Below are 19249 nucleotides of genomic sequence, written 5' to 3'. Positions count from 1 at the left end.
AGAGGGGAACCGGCAAGGCAGAGACAGCAAGGGCGGTTCGTTGCTCCAGCCTTTCCGTTCACCTTCACACTCCTGGGCCAGACTATACTTAATCATAGGACCTACTGAAGAGATAAGTCTTCAGTAAAGACTTAAAGGTTGAGACTGAGTCTGCGTCTCTCACATTGGTAGGCAGACCATTCCATAAAAATGGAGCTCTATAGGAGAAAGCCCTACCTCCAGCCGTTTGCTTAGAAATTCTAGGGACAATTAGGAGGCCTGCGTCTTGTGACCGTAGCGTACGTGTAGGTATGTACGGCAGGACCAAATCGGAAAGATAGGTAGGAGCAAGCCCATGTAATGCTTTGTAGGTTAGCAGTAAAACCTTGAAATCAGCCCTTGCCTTAACAGGAAGCCAGTGTAGGGAGGCTAACACTGGAGTAATATGATCAAATTTTTTGGTTCTAGTCAGGATTCTAGCAGCCGTATTTAGCACTAACTGAAGTTTATTTAGTGCTTTATCCGGGTAGCCGGAAAGTAGAGCATTGCAGTAGTCCAGCCTAGAAGTAACAAAAGCATGGATTAATTTTTCTGCGTCATTTTTGGACAGAAAATTTCTGATTTTTGCAATGTTACGTAGATGGAAAAAAGCTGTCCTTGAAACAGTCTTGATATGTTCTTCAAAAGAGAGATCAGGGTCCAGAGTAACGCCGAGGTCCTTCACAGTTTTATTTGAGACGACTGTACAACCATCCAGATTAATTGTCAGATTCAACAGAAGATCTCTTTGTTTCTTGGGACCTAGAACAAGCATCTCTGTTTTGTCCGAGTTTAAAAGTAGAAAGTTTGCAGCCATCCACTTCTTTATGTCTGAAACACAGGCTTCTAGCGAGGGCAATTTTGGGGCTTCACCATGTTTCATTGAAATGTACAGCTGTGTGTCGTCTGCATAGCAGTGAAATTTAACATTATGTTTTCGAATGACATCCCCAAGAGGTAAAATATATAGTGAAAACAATAGTGGTCCTAAAACGGAACCTTGAGGAACACCGAAATTTACAATTGATTTGTCAGAGGACAAACCATTCACAGAGACAAACTGATATCTTTCCGACAGATAAGATCTAAACCAGGCCAGAACTTGTCCATGTAGACCAATTTGGGTTTCCAATCTCTCCAAAAGAATGTGGTGATCGATGGTATCAAAAGCGGCACTAAGATCTAGGAGCACGAGGACAGATGCAGAGCCTCGGTCTGACGTCATTAAAAGGTCATTTACCACCTTCACAAGTGCAGTCTCAGTGCTATGATGGGGTCTAAAACCAGACTGAAGCGTTTCGTATACATTGTTTGTCTTCAGGAAGGCAGTCAGTTGCTGTGCAACAGCTTTTTCTAAAATTTTGGAGAGGAATGGAAGATTCGATATAGGCCGATAGTTTTTTATAATTTCTGGATCAAGATTCGGCTTTTTCAAGAGAGGCTTTATTACTGCCACTTTTAGTACACATCCGGTGGATAGAGAGCCGTTTATTATGTTCAACATAGGAGGGCCAAGCACAGGAAGCAGCTCTTTCAGTAGTTTAGTTGGAATAGGGTCCAGTATGCAGCTTGAGGGTTTGGAGGCCATGATTATTTTCATCATTGCGTCAAGAGATATAGTACTAAAACACTTTAGTATCTCCCTTGATCCTAGGTCCTGGCAGAGTTGTGTAGACTCAGGACAATGGAGCTTTGGAGGAATACCCAGATTTAAAGAGGAGTCTGTAATTTGCTTTCTAATGATCATGATCTTTTCCTCAAAGAAGTTCATAAATTTATTACTGCTGAAGTGAAAGCCATCCTCCATTTGCGAAGGCTGCTTTTTAGTTAGCTTTGCGACAGTATCAAAAAGAAATTTCGGATTGTTCTTATTTTCCTCAATTAAGTTGGAAAAATAGGATGATCGAGCAGCAGTAAGGGCTCTTCGATACTGCACGGTACTGTCTTTCCAAGCTAGTCGGAAGACTTCCAGTTTGGTGTGGCGCCATTTCCGTTCCAATTTTCTGGAAGCTTGCTTCAGAGCTCGTGTATTTTCTGTATACCAGGGAGCTAGTTTCTTATGACAGATGTTTTTAGTTTTTAGGGGTGCAACTGCATCTAGGGTATTGCGCAAGGTTAAATTGAGTTCCTCGGTTAGGTGGTTAACTGATTTTTGTCCTCTGACGTCCTTGGGTAGGCAGAGGCAGTCTGGAAGGGCATCAAGGAATCTTTGGGTTGTCTGAGAATTTATAGCACGACTTTTAATGCTCCTTGGTTGGGGTCTGAGCAGATTATTTGTTGCAATTGCAAACGTAATAAAAGATCATGTGACAGATCATGTGACACATAGATTGCACACAGGTGGACTTTATTTAACTAATTATGTGACTTCTGAAGGCAATTGGTTGCACCAGATCTTATTTAGGGGCTTCATAGCAAAGGGGGTGAATACATATGCACGCACCACTTTTCCATTTTCAATTTTATTTTTTTATTTTTTTTCTTTTTTTACTTTCATTTCACTTCACCAATTTCGACTATTTTGTGTATGTCCATTACATGAAATCCAAATAAAATCCATTTAAATTACAGGTTGAAATGCAATAAAATAGGAAAAATGCCAAGGGATGTGAATACTTTTGCAAGGTACTGTATCTAGTCTTCACTTAGGTTTTTACTGAATATTGTATATCTGAGAGGGTTTAAGAAGGGAATTGTCCATGATTTCCTGTTTATCCTCCATGTGATTCAGTGTCCCTCCCTGAGGACTTATGCTTCGCAAAGCAACAGAATGAGATGGAAAATATGCAATTATCATCCTCAACTGCACACTGAGATGCAGAACACATAATTAGCCAATTCAGGCATATTGAGGACACCTATGACTGTAAAGTAATTGGAAAGGTGTTAAGATAGCAGAAGACCGACTGGGCACAGACGTCAATTCAATGTCTATTCCACATTGGTTCAATGTAATTTTGTTGAAATTACTTTGAAATAATGTTGATTCAACCAGTTTGTGAACAGTGGGTTATGAGTGTCATAAGATGTTAAACTGTTCCAAGGCAGGGTGCACTGCTCAGAATGTTTATTCTCTTCACTGGATATTATTTGGCATCTACTGGAATCCCATTCATTTAGTCCCTAGCCAAGACTATCCCCACTTCTTACTGAATCAAACCATGTTGTAAATAGTGATGATTTGATCATTTATGGCTCTTACAAGAATGGGTCAGTCACAGCTAATGAAGATGTTCTTGTTTTTGTTTCCTTTCGTATAGATACAATGGAGAGCTGCCAAAGACTGAATATCATAATTGGAGAAATGGAAGAGTAGTAGTGCGACTGGAACTCGGGCAATTCGCACCAAGATGGCAGCCCACCGGATCATTAGAGTGACCAACAGTAATCATGTTCTCCCTCGCTGCAAATCGGAGGGCACGCTCATTGATCTCAACGAAGGGCTCTCTGAGGCTAGCCTCACAGATGTCAAAGGTCAGGATTCAATACTGACTAATGTACCAGACAGTTATTCAGCATTTAAAGATATACTGATTTAAATGTAAATTGAGGATGAATTGAGAATGTTTATGTGAATTTTTGATCTTCTTTTTCTTTTCATCCAGTGCCTTCTTCCAGTGCCTTACGGCTGGACAATTCAGCCTCCCTCGTAACTGCTCGTGAAGTAGTCGCCATCAAAGATTACTGCCCGTCTAGCTTTACCACATTAAAGTTTTCCAAAGGTGACCGGCTTTATGTGATGGACACGTCGGGTGGAGAGTGGTGGTATGCCCACAACAACACAGAGATGGGCTACATCCCCTCAGCATACGTCCAGCCCATCAACTGTAGAAACTCATCGCTCAGTGATAGTGGCATGATAGACAATCTAGGGGAGTGTACAGACGAAGTGGCTAAGGAGCTGGATCTCCTAGGGGAGTGGACAGGGGTATCCATTAAGACCACCCCTTATTCGCCTTATTTTAACAGCAACCCCTTCTCCCTTGATACCTCCTCTACCAACCCCTTCATCAACAGTGCTCATATACGTGGTTCTCTGGACCAGAACTGTAATGAGAGGGGAAGGTCCACAGACCTGCTCGTCTTTGACTCCCTGAAATCCCCAGTCTCCCCCTCGGTACCTAACTCTACCTCCAGCACCACCATGATCAATGGCTTCAGTAACTGCAACATCTTTGACATGATGACATCCACCAGCCCCAACCTGGACCTACAGGTTTTACAGACACTGCGAAGGGATAACCCATTCTTCAGGAGCAAGCGATCGTACAGTTTATCGGAGTTGTCCGTCCTACAGACGCAATCCAACCCCCCTTTGCCTTCTTCCGGGTTCTTCACTGGCCTCAAAGCTCCCTCGCCAGAGCAGTTTCAGAGCAGGGAGGATTTCAGGACTGCGTGGCTAAACCATCGGAAGCTGGCCAGATCTTGCCATGACCTGGACTCTCTGGGGCAGAGCCCTGGTTGGGGACAGACTCAGCCGGTGGAGACCAACATTGTCTGTAAACTAGACAGTCGTGGAGGGGCCGTTCAGCTCCCTGACACCCAGATCAGTGTCCATGTCCCTGAGGGACACGTGGGTCCTGAAGACAGCCAGCAGATCTCCATGAAGGCCCTACTGGACCCTCCACTGGAGCTGAACAATGACCACTGCTCCACGGTCAGCCCAGTGGTGGAAATCAAACTGTCCAACATGGAGACCAAGTCCTTCATCACTCTGGAGATGACTGTGTCTGTGACGGTGAAGAAAGACAGCGGTCAGGTAGCCGAGGTGCTCTGTGTCCGGAGTGACTGCAAGGAGGGACCCTATATAATCATCCCACATGCCTACCTATACAAGGACACAGTACAAGTCCAGTTGGATAACTTGGAGCCGTGTATGTACGTGGTAGTAGTGGTGCAGGCCCAGCATGTCAACCTTAATACAACTGTATGGGACAATGTGTTGAAGAAAGTCACCCTGGGTGTCTATGGGCCCAAGCACATCCATCCTTCGTTCAAGACGGTCGTGGCCCTATTTGGGCATGACTGTGCCCCTAACACCCTACTGGTGAGTGAGGTGGGGAAGCAGGCCCACTCTGCCCCTCCAGTGGCGCTCACGCTGTGGGGGAAGCATCAGTTTTTCCTGGGACGGCCCCAGGACCTCCAGGTTGGTCTATACTCCAACATGTCTAACTATATGATCAAGGCTAATGAGCAAGCCAGGATTATTCGGGGCTTCCAGGTCAAACTGGGGAAGGTTAGCCGACTCATTTACATGATCACATCCAACAACCCTGAAGACATCTCAGACTTCACCTTGCAGGTCCAGGTCAAAGATTGCCTGGACTGTATCCTGGCTCAGTTCTGCGTCCAAACACCGCAACCGCCTCCAAAGAGTGGAGCGCGGAACTCCGGCCAAAGGAGGTTCCTGAAGAAGAAAGAGGTGGTGGGTAAGATTCTTCTATCACCTCTGGCCATCACTGCCAAATACCCACAGTTTCAGGAGCGCTGCATCACCAACCTGAAGTTTGGCAAGTTGCTCAAAACTGTGATCAGGCAAAACAAGAGCACGTACCTGTTGGAATACAAGAAGGGTGACGTGATCGCCTTGCTGAGTGAGGAGAAAATCAAACTACGAGGACAACTGTGGACCAAAGAGTGGTATATTGGATATTATCAGGGAAAGACCGGTCTTGTTCATGCGAAAAACGTTCTGGTTTTGGGGAAAGTCAAGCCTATTTATTTCTGTGGTCCGGACCTCACGACTACCGTGCTAGTGGAGCAGATTCTGAAGCCTTGCAAATTTCTCACATACATCTACGCCTCTGTGAGAACAGTACTCATGGAGAATATAGGGAACTGGAAGGCCTTTGCAGACGCACTGGGATATGGGAACTTACCTTTGTCTTATTTCTGTCGGACTGAACTGGACAACGAGCCTGAGAAGGTTGCATCGGTTCTGGAGAAGCTCAAGGAGGACTGCACTAACATGGACATCAAGGAGAGAAAGACCTTCCAGAAGGAACTCATGACAGTACGTTTGTGTGTGTGTGTGTGTGTGTGTTTGTCTCTCTGTCTCTCTCTCTCTCTCTCTCTCTGATGTGTGTGTGTGTGTGTTTGGAAACCCCTCATCGTGCACGTTGTACCTCTTAGGCTGTAGAAGCTATTCAAATGTATGGTTCAATACAGAAACCTTATCAAAAGCTAAAGAAATAGGAAATTCCACCTTCACCTGGAAATGTATAGCGCTTCTGTGTTTATTTCCTATTTTCCATCAGTAGCAGATGTTGACATGGTGTTCCCATTCTGTCAGAGGCAATGGGCTGTGATGTACTGTGAGATGGGGGGGCTGATATGTTACTGTACTCAGCTTATTCAGTCACATGTGGTAAGCAGTTTTCCTTATCGCCTCAGGGTGCCTTAAGAGTACTACTTGTAGGGAGAATAAGTGTGGTGTGACTTACAATGCACAAAAACACAGCTACTTCACCTCCTTCAGTGCAACTCCGAGACTGAGACACAAACAGAGACGACAATATCCTGAGAGATTCTCTTCAAAGCAGGCAGGGTTGCTGTTGTGACAGAAAGTGTTGACTCAACATGCCTCCCACTCCCTCTCTCTCTCTCTCTCTCTCTCCAGTCACCCTTGTACTTTTTAAGTTTTAGACAGAAGTGCTTGGTAATGTAACTATACCCAACATTGCATCAGTCACAAACAGGCAACAGTTGCTTGAATTTGGATCTGTGGAGAAATTGGATCTGTCTGTGAAAGTGAGGTTGATGTCTTTTTCACAATGCTTGCTTTTGTAAACACCTTATCAGTAAGAGCTAGCATATGTCAGTTTATTTTGGTATGAAATATAACAGTCAATAGACAAAGGGATGATGATGGATTGGTCCCAGAAAGCAATGAACCATGCCCAAAGCCCTCGTACTACCCCTGCTCACACACACACACACAAAAACACATACACATTATTTATGGTGGACACACGGATCTGTTTAATGTGCCCACTAGCCTGGGAGTAACCTAACATAGCAGGCGTAAAAGAAAACACCTGAGTGTAGTTCCCACATCCGGCTTTCAGTGGAAAAGGAAGCTAGGTTGAATTAGCTGTATCCCTGAAACCTGGAAGCATCTGGTTGTTGGCAATTCTGCTAATGGTGTCTTGGAAGGGGTCTTTGAATTAGATCCATGTCTTATCTTTTCATTCCAGCCAGTCCTGATAGCCTTCTAGCCACAGTAGAAACAGAGTGTTGTTGCCTATCCTGATCAGGCCAAGACACACCAGATATAACATCAGTGACACAACTGTTGGTCCATACTGATCCCTGAAATACTGTACGTTAGAGCAGAATCTTGAGGACCATTGACATTGCTCTGTTGTAGTCTACAGATGCTGTATCTTACTTTGACCCTCCTGTTGTTGCAGGAATTTTCCTGCATAGCAAGAAGAAATGCAAACGTGTAATGTATTCAAGGTTTAAAAAGGCTTCTAAAGTTAGTAATTTCCTTGATTTGCACTAATGAAAAATGTATCAACCCCTATACATTTTTTTCATTAATTATATTCCACATAAGAATTCACATTTCCTGTTGCTACAAGATTATTTATCTGCGGTGTGAAACTGGCTCAAATTAAGATACGAGATTTGTATATAGGTTTGTGTGGGGGAGATGGTTGTACAAAGGTTTGACAATATTGCAGCACATTATGTCATTATAGTGAGAGTCTATGGTGAGAGTCTAGTGAGAGTTATGTGGTCTTTCTGTTGTTCTGTGGTCATTCTGTGGTTTTGTGGCCTTTCCTCAAACTTAGTCATTTGCCGTTTTGGTGACCTTAATCTCACACAGTAGTAATTACTTCTCTGGACTAAAAGTGTTAATCAAAAAGTGTGTGCAAGAACTAAACTAAGAAGCTTTAAAGCTCAGTTAGTAGGCATTGTTAGACAGAACAGAACCATGGTTAGGTCATATGCTTGTCTGAATTAACACAACAACAAAAAATACACTACATGACCAAAAGCATGTGGACACCTGCTCGTCAAACATCTCGTTCCAAAGTCATGGGCATTAATATGAAGTTGGTTCCCCTTTTGTTGCTATAACAGCCTCCACTCTTCTGGGAAGGCTTTCCACTACATGTTGGAATATTGCTGCGGGGACTTGCTTCCATTCAGCCACAAGGACATTATTGAGGTCGGGCACTGATGTTTGAACTCAACGTTCCAATTCATCCCAAAAGTGTTCGATGAGAGTGAGGTCAGGGCTCTGTGTTGGCCAGTCAAGTTCTTCCAGACCGATCTCAACAAACCATTTCTGTGGACTTCGCTTTGTGTACGAGGGCATTGCCATGCTGAAACAGGAAAGGGCCTTCCCCAAACTGTTGCCACAAAGTTGGAAGCACAGAATCATCTAGAATGTCAATGTATGCTGTAGCGTTAAGATTTCCCTTCACTGGAACTAAGTGGCCTAGCCTGAACCATGAAAAACAGCCCCAGAACATTATTCCTCCTCCACTAAACTTTACAGTTGGCACCATGCACTCGGGCAGGTAGTGTTCTCCTGGCATCCGCCAAGCCCATATTTGCCCGTCGAACTGCCAGATGGTGAAGCATGATTCATCACTCCAGAGAACTTTTCCACTGCTCCAGAGTCCAATGGCAGCGAGCTTTACACCAACACTTGGCATTGCACATGGTGATCTTAGGCTTGTATACAGCTGCTCAGCCATGGAAACCCATTTCATAAAGCTCCCGACGAACAGCTCTTGTGCTGACGTTGCTTCCAGAGACAGTTTGGAACCCGGTAGTGAGTGTTTATCTGAGGACAGATGATTTTTACACACTACGCGCTTCAGCACTCAGAGGTCCCGTTCTGTGAGCTTGTGTGGCCTACCTCTTCGTGGCTGAGCCATTGTTGCTCCTAGACCTATCCACTTCACAATAACAGCATTTACAGTTGACCAGGATAGTTCTAGCAGGGCAGAAATTTGACAAACTGACTTTTTGGAAAGGTGATATCCTATGACGGGGCCACGTTGAGTCACTGAGCTCTTCAGTACGGCTGTGTGCTCGTTTTTATACACCCGTCAGCAACGGATGTGGCTGAAATAGCCGAATCCACTAATTTCAAGGGGTGTCCACATATTTTTGTATATATAAGTGTACCTGATTATTATATAAAAGTCTCTTAATAGAAGATAACCGAGATTATCACTTATCAGCTAAGTGGCCTATGATTCAAGTTCCTCACAAAGCGTTCATTCACATGTGTGATCACCATATCCATAGCTCTGTCTAGCCTAAACAACGCTGTGCTCTATGGGATTTACTAACCTGCCTTCCCTTTTTTTCTGAGTCGCTAGCATGGTCTGACAGGTGTTGTCAGTTGAAATGTGAGGAGAGGAAAGGAAAGGAGACATTGGTCAGGCCAGATCGCAGGCCAGGGGGGTTGAGCGACCAATGCAAACTGACACCGCTAAGAATTCTCAATGTGACGGATGGCGTGGCTCAGGTAGTAGAAAATTGAAATGCCATCCCACTGCTCATCACTGAAATAGATCCCAACGGTCAACCAGAAAGACAGAGAGAGATACCTGCAGACTCCACAGAGTAGTAAGACATTAGGCTATGGACTGCTTTTCTCTCATCAATGAATATCATATGAGGATCTCTATGGGTAGCAGAAAGACACCTCCAGATTCTTTCTTTCTTTAACCTTTATTTACACAGAGTGTTGTATTGAGACCGAGGTCTCTTTTACAAATGATCCCTGTAATACTACAGTACACATATAAAAGACCCAGTATAGTCAAAAACATTATATTCCTGTGTTTTATATACAGTTGAAGTCGGAAGTTTACATACACCTTAGCCAAATACATTTAAACTCAGTTTTTCACAATTCCTGACATTTAATCCTAGTAAAAATGGCCCGTTTTAGGTAAATTAGGATCACCACCTTATTTTAAGAATGTGAAATGTCAGAATAATAGTAGAGAGAATGATTTATTTCAGCTTTTATTTATTTCTTTCACATTCCCAGTGGGTCAGAAGTTTTCATACACTCAATTAGTATTTGGTAGCATTGTCTTTAAATTGTTTAACTTGGGTCAAATGTTTCAGGTAGACTTCCACAAGCTTCCCACAATAAGTTGGGTGAATTTTGGCCCATTCCTCCTGACAGAGCTGGTGTAACTGAGTCAGGTTTGTAGGCCCCCTTGCTCGCACATGCTTTTTCAGGTCTGCCCACAAATTTTCTATAGGATTGAGGTCAGGGCTTTGTGATGGCCACTCCAATACCTTGACTTTGTTGTCCTTAAGCCATTTGCCACAACTTTGGAAGTATGCTTGGGGTCATTGTCCATTTGGAAGACCCATTTGTGACCAAGCTTTAACTTCCTGACTGATGTCTTGAGATGTTGCTTCAATATATCCACATAATTTTCCTTCCTCATGATGCCATCTATTTTGTGAAGTGCACCAGTCTCTCCTGCAGCAAAGCACCCCCACAACATGATGCTGCCACCCCCGTGCCTCACGGTTGGGATGGTATACTTCGGCTTGCAAGCCTCCCCCTTTTTCCTCCAAACATAACAATGGTCATTATGGCCAAACAGTTCTATTTTTGTTTCATCAGACCAAAGGACATTTCTCAAAAAAGTACGATCTTTGTCCCCATGTGCAGTTGCAAACCGGAGTCTGGCTTTTTTATGGTGGTTTTGGAGCAGTGGCGTCTTCCTTACCGCCTTTCAGGTTATGTCGATATAGGACTTGTTTTACTGTGGATATAGATACTTTTGTACCTGTTTCCTCCAGCATCTTCACAAGGTCCTTTGCTGTTGTTCTGGGATTGATTTGCACTTTTCGCACCAAAGTACGTTCATCTCTAGGAGACAGAATGTGTCTCCTTCCTGAGCGATATGACGGCTGCGTGGTCCCATGGTGTTTATACTTACATACTATTGTTTGTACAGATGAACGTGGTACCTTCAGGCATTTGGAAATTGCTCCCAAGGATGAACCAGACTTGTGGAGGTCTACAATTCTTTTTCTGAGGTCTTGGCTGATTTCTTTTGATTTTCCCATGATATCAAGTAAAGAGGCACTGAGTTTGAAGGTAGGCCTTGAAATACATCCACAGGTACACCTCCAATTGACTCAAATTATGTCAATTAGCCTATCAGAAGCTTCTAAAGCCATAACATAATTTTCTGGAATTTTCCAAGCTGTTTAAAGGCACAGTCAACTTAGTGTATGTTAACTTCTGACCCACTGGAATTGTGATACAGTGAATGATAAGTGAAAGAATCTGTCTGTAAACAATTGTTGGAAAAATTACTTGTGTCGTGCACAAAGTAGATGTCCTAAACGACTTGCCAAAACTATAGTTTGTTAACAAGAAATTTGTGGAGTGGTTAAAAAACTAGTTTTAATGACTCCAACCTTAGTGTATGTAAACTTCCGACTTCAACTGTATATATCCACACTATGAGGTTGGAATAATACTGTGAAATTGTGAAAATGACCAAAATGCCCTTTTATTGTAAGAGTTTGAAAAGACCGCCTGAAATTTCAGCCTGTTTTGGTGGGATGGAGTTCCAAACCTCTCTGCCAATATCAGCTAGTTTTCGGTTTTCCCCTCCTTACTCAGACCACTCCCAGACAGTCCTAGTAAAATTCTTGCTTGATAAATTGCTCTTTACCAAGAAGCTATTTTTATATATTTTTGACCATTTTAATTAAAAATAATCTTTAAATATGAAATGTAATCAATCTTTAAATATGAAATGTAATAAAGGAATACAAAATTAAACAATAAATACATGTAATACATTTTGTGTGTAGTAAGACACTACAAGTTGAGAATTACTTTGCACAGACACTTTTGACAAATAGATATGGCAATGATTTCAGTCACCACTGCCATCATCCTATGTACTGTACACACCATTAAATATAATGACTGAAATTCACCGTTAGGCCGACTTTCACTATTTCAAAGTACAGAGAAGTTTATAGACTGCTGATGTAGAAACTTTTTCCTCACCTATAAAGTCCCTGGTTGACTTTAATGAGGAGGTTGAGTCCTTGTTACTGTGTTCTCCCCTCTCCTGTCTCTCCTCTCCCCTGCTGTTAGTCTCAGGGACACTGTGTGCCTGTGTGTATGTGTGTGCGTGCGTGCGTGCATTTGGAGCTTGCCTGTGTGTTTGTGTGTGCACGCTCCTTTCCCTGCCTTTTAAATGCAGGGAGAAGAGCCAGACAGGCTCATTTGGAATGGAGCTTAGAGAGATAACTGCCTCTGAGAGCTCTGGTGCACAGGGTAAATTTGAGATGTCAGTCATGTCTGTCAGGGCTTTCCCCCAGTGGACATGTGGATCAAGTCAAAGAGATGGAGTAATCCACACACACACACACGCACACATGCACACACACACAGAGACATTTTGAAGGATGTCACTATAGCTTCCTCATTTTCATCAGCCTGCTTACCACTGGCATTCAGGTGGATGGGAAACTGTCTGAGTGTGTGTGCGCGCAGGCACACACACACGTAGGATACGCTTCTGAACATTTAAGCGAGTTACGTAGTTTTATCATAGGTTTAGATTAAGAGTTGAAACGACAGGTAAACGTGAACGGCATAAGGCCTTTTGGAATTGGAAGGTTTTATAAGGCTCCATTGGACTCTGGAATGTTTGAAAAATAAATGAGATCGCTCACTGAACTGTGCAGGAGGTCATTCAAAAGAGCTGGATTCCTTTTTATACAGTACCTCTCTGAAGATAAAATAATGGAATATGACATTACTAGCTATTGGTTTCATAAAAGAGTTCCGCATGAACCATAGTACATTATCACAAAGTTTTTGGTTTACTCATGTTATGGGATATAACTTAAGCAGCATTCAAGCGTTGTTTATCTGCTGCCATGGACTAAATTACCCAACTCCTCAGCACTGTATGGGAAAATGACATGTCATTTGGTTTGAGGTTTCCATGACAGGAAGTGATTGAAGGATTATGAAGATAGATTTTGAGTTAAGAGGTTTTAAGAGACAGTGATTCAACTAATCTTCCTGCTGATTGAAGGCTATATGACATAACTGTGACATGGTAACTAGAGTTGCGTTCCAAAGGGCACTCCATAAGGGTCTGGTCAAAAGTAGTACACTATATAGGGCCCTCAAACTCAACTCTGGACCTCGAAGCCAGTTCCACACCATTTTTTTCATTGTTCCCCTCTAGTCAGGAACTGATTTAGATCTGGGACACCAGGTGTGTACAATTCGTTATCAGGTAGAACAGAAAACCAGTAGGCTTCGAACCTCGTAGGATGAGAGTTGAATACCCCTGATATATGGTATAGGGTGCCATTTGGGACTCACCCTAGTGACTACGCTCCCATGTTGACTCCTTGGCCCTGCCAGACCGGTGGCAGGTGTTGTGAATGACACAGCGTTAGGTCTGTGACTGAACTGAGTCACTCCACTGTGTCATTCACAGTTGACTCAGTTGCCATTGTTGGCAGATGGCGGTAAAAGCCAGACAGGTGGTGATGATGGTGGACGTTATGCTGCAGTTCTATTTTAGTCACTTTGACAGAAATGTGAGTCCTGATTCAGCAGTCAGTGCAGAACAGAGGCCAGCTCATTAAAACATTGCTGTTCAGAGTCAGGCCAGGTGGCCGAGGTGACTGGAGTAGCACTGGAATGCTTTGAAGACTCCCAGTAGCACCCTATTCCCTATTTAGTGCCCTACTTTTGACCACGGCCCATAGGGGACTTGCCTAGTTAAATAAAGGTTAAATAAAAAATGTAATAAATATAGGGCAGTGTTTCCCAACTCCAGTCCTCGAGTACCCCAACATAACCCTGGACAAGCACACCTGATTCAACTATTCATCAAGCCCTAAATGAGTTGAATGAGGTGTGTTTTTCCGGGGCTACAACATAAATATATGCTGTTGGGAGTACTGGAGGACTGGAGTTGAGAAACACCGATATAGGGAATAGGGTGCCATTTGGGATGCAGCAGGCACTCAGCTCCCAGTATGCCTCATTCTCTTTCTGCAAAGCAAACAAATGCTGGCTCTTCTATTTAGATACAGTACTGTGCAAAATATAGATAGTGTACCTGTCTCAGTAGATCCTGTCAAGTTGCAGGCAAACTCTCCAAAGAGACTTTGAAGTGGAAAAAACGTTTATGTATTATCTGTTTTGTAAGATATAGTGGTGAAGAATATGCAGTCTCTTATTGGCAGGCTTAACTGGTTGGCTCAGACTTGAAAACATGAATTCCTGTACATAAAACATATTGTTTTTATTGGGTTGCACTTTCCATTATCCGTTGATATTATATAGCCCTCCTGGGTTGTAGCCTACACAGTGCAGACATGCTGTATGTCAGCCCATCTCCTTGTGGGATCCTGATAGACTTGATTTACTGTCTCTCTGTTTCTTTCATCCCCTGTTCGTCTGTGTTGTTTCTGGTGGAGAGAGGAGGGGATTACTAGTGTATTTTCTCTGGCCTCCTGGTTTTATTCTTGTTCAACACACATGTGTGTTTGTGTGGTAAGACCAAGAGAGGCTCTTCTGAATCATGCTATAATTCACCCTCAGAGTTCACAGCAGGCTTTATAGAGAGTAGGGAGGGATAGTGTAGCCGTAGTTAGAGACGCAAATGTATTGTATCAAGACAATACCCTGGCCCCCTAATGCTGCTCCTCCCCACTCCTTTCACTATGCCTAGATAATCATGTCTTTACCCCCTTTAATGGTGAACATCATGTGACACAATGGTGTGTCAATGCTGATCCTTGGGGTGTGTTGTTGAACTGTTGTGTCGTAGCTAAACGTTGTCTTCTGTTGTCGACGACCTATGCTCCAGCAGGAATTAAAAGCCTGAATTAGTAAATCAAGTTGTCTTTGTTGTGGCCTTCCTTCTAGGCCCTGTTGAAGATGGACTGCCAGGGTCTGGTGGCCAGGCTGATCATGGACTTTGTCCTGCTGACCACGGCCGTGGAGGTGGCCCCGCGCTGGAGGGAGCTAGCTGAGAAGCTGGCCCGGGTGAACAAGCACCAGATGGAGCAATACGAGGCTCCGCACAGGGACAAGAACGGCCTGGTGGACAATGAGGTGAGATTATCAGCCCATTACTTCTAGGTACTGTAACATTTACTGGGTTTGACTGGTGTTGGCTGCCTCAGACCGGTAATCAAATTGGACGTGAGAAAATGCTAACCCTGCCATCTGGTTCTTGTGTGCAGTGTTCTTTTATATCAGCCACTCAGACTTGACCTTAGACGCGCATTTGGAATGATTCTCTGTCCCCTCTGTTGATCTTAAAGGGTTTTATAAGTACATTGGATTGATTGATTGATCGTTTGTTCTATGACAGTCAATTGTATTGATTGATCCTATGTTGACAGTCAATGTGGAAGCCAGCCTATGACTTCCTGCTGACCTGGGCGGCCCAGATTGGGGACAGCTACCGGGACGTGATCCAGGAGCTGCACCTGGGCCTGGACCGGATGAAGAATCCCATAACCAAGCGCTGGAAGCACCTCACCGGAACGCTCATTCTGGTCAACAGCCTAGATACGTTACGCAGCTCTGCCTTCAGCCCTGTAGGACAGGGGGACTATGCCATTTGATCTGAAAACATCTTCGTCTGAAATGGAATCCTATTCCCTAAATAGGCTGCGTTTACGCAGGCAGCCCAATTCTGATATTTTTCCCACCAATTGGTCATTTGGCCAGTCACATCAGATCTTTTCACATCAGATCTTTTTCAGAGCTGATCTGATTGGTCTTTTGAGCAATTAGTGAACAAAAAATCAGAATTGGGCTGCCTGTGTAAATGCAGGCATAGTAGACACACATTTTTGGCTGGAGCCTGGTCAGAAGTAATGCACTATGTAGGAAGTAGTGAGTCTCAGGAGCCATCTGAGGTGTGATTCCTAACTTCCACTGACGTGAAATGTTAACTTAGTCATGCATTGACGTCAGTGGGAGACTAGGTGAAAGTTTGGTTTAACTTGGAGTTAGAGTTCACACCCAGAGATTTTGTAAGTTATGTCAGAAATGGCACCCTATTCCCTACATAGTAGTGCACTAGTTTTTGCAAGAACCTGGTCAAAAGTAGTGCGATATATAGGGAATAGTGTGCCATTTAGGATGCACACTGAGTCTCTGGAGCTTGGCACTATGGATCCTGCAGGACTACTACTGGTATCCTCCAGCCCTCAGGATGACCAATCACCAATCGGACGTTGACCGTAGCTGTTATACCTTGAACTTTCAACTCTTGACCCTGCTCTCATCCTGTTGCACAGGACTACAATGGTTTGTAACCAGTATCCACCACTTCACATAGAGCACATGTTACTGTAGGTCTATTTCTCTAGCGGGTTAAACACTCAACACTCTCAATGGAATTTACAGTAGATTATTATTAAGCCACAATATTGATGTGATTTCATAATGGTTGATGTTTCAATCAATTTCTAAAGGGTGGTTTTTAATCTGTATTGTCTTTTGCTACACATTTTTTTCTACAGAAAGTGGCATAGCACTTGTTTTTATTGCTTTTTTTTCACTAAATATATAGATATATTTCAAATGAAAAAATGTACAGAAACTTGATTTATGAAGTACATCTTATTATATGCATGCTCTTTGGATTTCTATTTCTATCCCCCTTAAGTGTTCCTGTGCTTAAAATCTCTTTTTGACTGCTCTTTGTACTTTTTGCTTGCCAAAACAGTTAGGTGCTAGCCTAGATCACAGTTTATTGTTCTACACAAAAGTCAAAAGTATCATCATTACTAAATAAACCCCCCTTTGGTTAGTTTCCTCTATGTTCACTTTAGGACAAAATGCGTGCCACAAAAAGCTGAATAATAATTACATAATGTATCCAACAAGGATCTTTTGTCTTTGTTTTCTGAAAGTTTAAAAGCAGAATTACCTCACAACATCGTCTCTTCATTTCATTTGTTTAACCGGCAGTAACGGAATGAACAATTATTTTGAGGAATTAAATTGACTGTGATGGTTTCAATTGTTTGGTACGCCATTTTAAAGCTTGTGAACTAATGAAGGCTTTTTTGTCCTTGATTTGCTCATAAATATATTTTGGTTGCTGTGTTTTGCGTTTTCAATGATACCCTTATCAATCAAAAGCTCAAACTCTGGAGCTTTTAATCTTTATACAGTCTTTCTCTTTGTGTAACGCTACTGTGTGTTTTCAGTGCAAGAGCTGCATTTTGTATGTTTTGTGAATGCAGATGAAATGTTAATAGTATTATTTGCGTAGTTATTAAATGGTCACACTGGTCTGTGACGGTACAGATTGACAAGTTCTGCACATCGATGCCTCTTAGTTGTTGTCTTTACCTGTTGGTTCATATTGACTCAATAAAATGACTGACAATTCTAAAGTGCCTCTGTCAGGCTGTGTGCAGGTTCATGGTCGGAATTTGTGTTCCGTGATTCTACATTCACAGACATTATTCAACATGATTTGTCTAAGTATAGCCCTACACAAAGGTGCACAGTGAGAGAGTAGCCTAGGCTACAGTGTTTTCTGGGGAGGAGTTATTGGACTCTTGGGCTAGTGGCCAGTTGGCTTGTTTGCTAATTTAAGGCATTCCTAAGCACTTGCATCAGGCTGATTCAGGAGATCAATCTCATACTGAATTTAAATAACACAATTAATTGTAGTCTTGCAAAAGGAATCCCAAGTTTTTTTGTATTCCCATAAAAAACATACTTTTAATGAGGTAACTGATTAATGAATTAAGCTAAAACAATTCTGGAATTCATGAAAACACTAAGATATTATAATGAACAGCAAATCACAGTAATATATGGATGGATTAAATACTGTATGCAACAGGATCTCACAAACAAATTTCCAGTCTTGACGTCCGTCCAACTTGCAACCAAGGTCTAATTGCAAGTCAAACGCCAAATTATGCTGTCAAAAAGTGAGATTGGGTTGCAGCAACTGTCTGTTAGATACATTTTACATTTTAGTCATTTAGCAGACGCTCTTATCCACAGCGACTTACAGTTGGTGCATTCATCTTAAGATAGCTAGGTGAGACGACCACATATCACAGTAGTAGTAAGTCAATTCTTCCTCAATAAAGAAGCTATCAGCAAAGTCAGTGCTAGCAAGACAAGTGCAACTTTATTAAAAAATGTTGACATGGGAAAACTTGGGAAGGTTGAAAACCAGATGGGCTGTGGCATTCTGGATAAGTTGCAGGGGTTTGATAGCACAAGCGGGGAGCCCAGCCAACAGATAGTTGCAGTAGTCCAGACGCGATATGACTAGTGCCTGGATTAGGCCCTGCGTCACTAGTTGTTTGAGTTCGTGGGAGGCCTTGGTTGATTTGAGTTAAAGCGATATGAGAGTGGCTACCCAAGCCGAGGTATTACACATAGTTCAGTAGAAGGATGTTTAAATGTATGAAACTTTCTCTGTGCCCAATATTGAAGGTAGAGCTCTCATTAGACCCTAGCAAAGGGCACTGCAGCAGTTGAATCAATGTGATTTCCATAGGTCTGATCAAAATGTGCCACCCCCTCACCTCTCCACAGTCTGGACAGAGAGAGGACAGGCTCGACGTGCATCTATCAAAAGAGAGGAGGATGAAGGAGAAAGAAGGGGAGCAAAAAAGAGATGGAGAAGAGTGGCCAGAAACCAATGCATTCCTAAACGTACAGATCACGTCTATTACTGTGTAGCTGTATGTCCTGTCGCACCTTTATATAATAATAATGGGGTTAATTAATTAAACTCAATCTCTGATAATTATTCCTCCCTAACGGAGATAGACTCCCCATGGCGATGGGGGGGCACCTGCAGTTCCCTTCTTCCTGCTTCCATATGAGTCACCACGGCGATAAACATTCCTCCCTGCCCGTCGCCTGGTTACAGCTCAATGGCCTTCACCGTGCGTGCTCAGAGAGAGGGTCACACCATTGTCTGGGGTTCGACCCTCTGCTTGTGAATCATGCATAAACCAATGAATGCCCATGAGACATTAAGGCCAGTCCAGACCATACACAGTGTATTGGGACATTGAGGATTGCTGTGAAAGAAATCCTCACGCAAATGCAAAGTACAAATGCAAAGCAGGCCTACAATCGTCACTTTCTCAGATAAGCTGAGGAATTGAAGCTTGGGACAGGGCAGGGGTTTAGTTTCCCAGGCCCATGTTTCACCTCATGTGTTCT

General features: G+C 43.1%; 1 protein-coding gene across 2 annotated transcripts in view; it reads left to right on the top strand.

Moving 5' to 3' along the window:
- The window catches only part of LOC106575222 (SH3 domain-binding protein 4-A), a 29667-nt gene extending 12225 nt beyond the window's left edge, over positions 1-17442 (top strand). The window contains exons 2-6 of one of the 2 annotated variants that reach the window (XM_014151593.2): positions 3279-3492; positions 3624-6031; positions 14948-15136; positions 15430-15698; positions 15847-17442. In XM_014151593.2, the coding sequence (XP_014007068.1) occupies positions 3369-3492; positions 3624-6031; positions 14948-15136; positions 15430-15654 (2946 nt within the window). In that variant the 5' untranslated portion in view covers positions 3279-3368 and the 3' untranslated portion in view covers positions 15655-15698; positions 15847-17442. Of the gene's footprint in view, positions 1-3278; positions 3493-3623; positions 6032-14947; positions 15137-15429 lie in introns of both variants that reach the window. The other variant, XM_014151592.2, reaches the window with a different exon arrangement.
- Positions 17443-19249: the final 1807 nt, after the last annotated feature.

This window comes from Salmo salar, chromosome ssa17 (genome assembly GCF_905237065.1).
Source record: "Salmo salar chromosome ssa17, Ssal_v3.1, whole genome shotgun sequence".
In the NCBI taxonomy this organism is placed as follows: Eukaryota; Metazoa; Chordata; class Actinopteri; order Salmoniformes; family Salmonidae; genus Salmo; species Salmo salar.
This window is presented reverse-complemented; position numbering and strand designations above follow the sequence as displayed.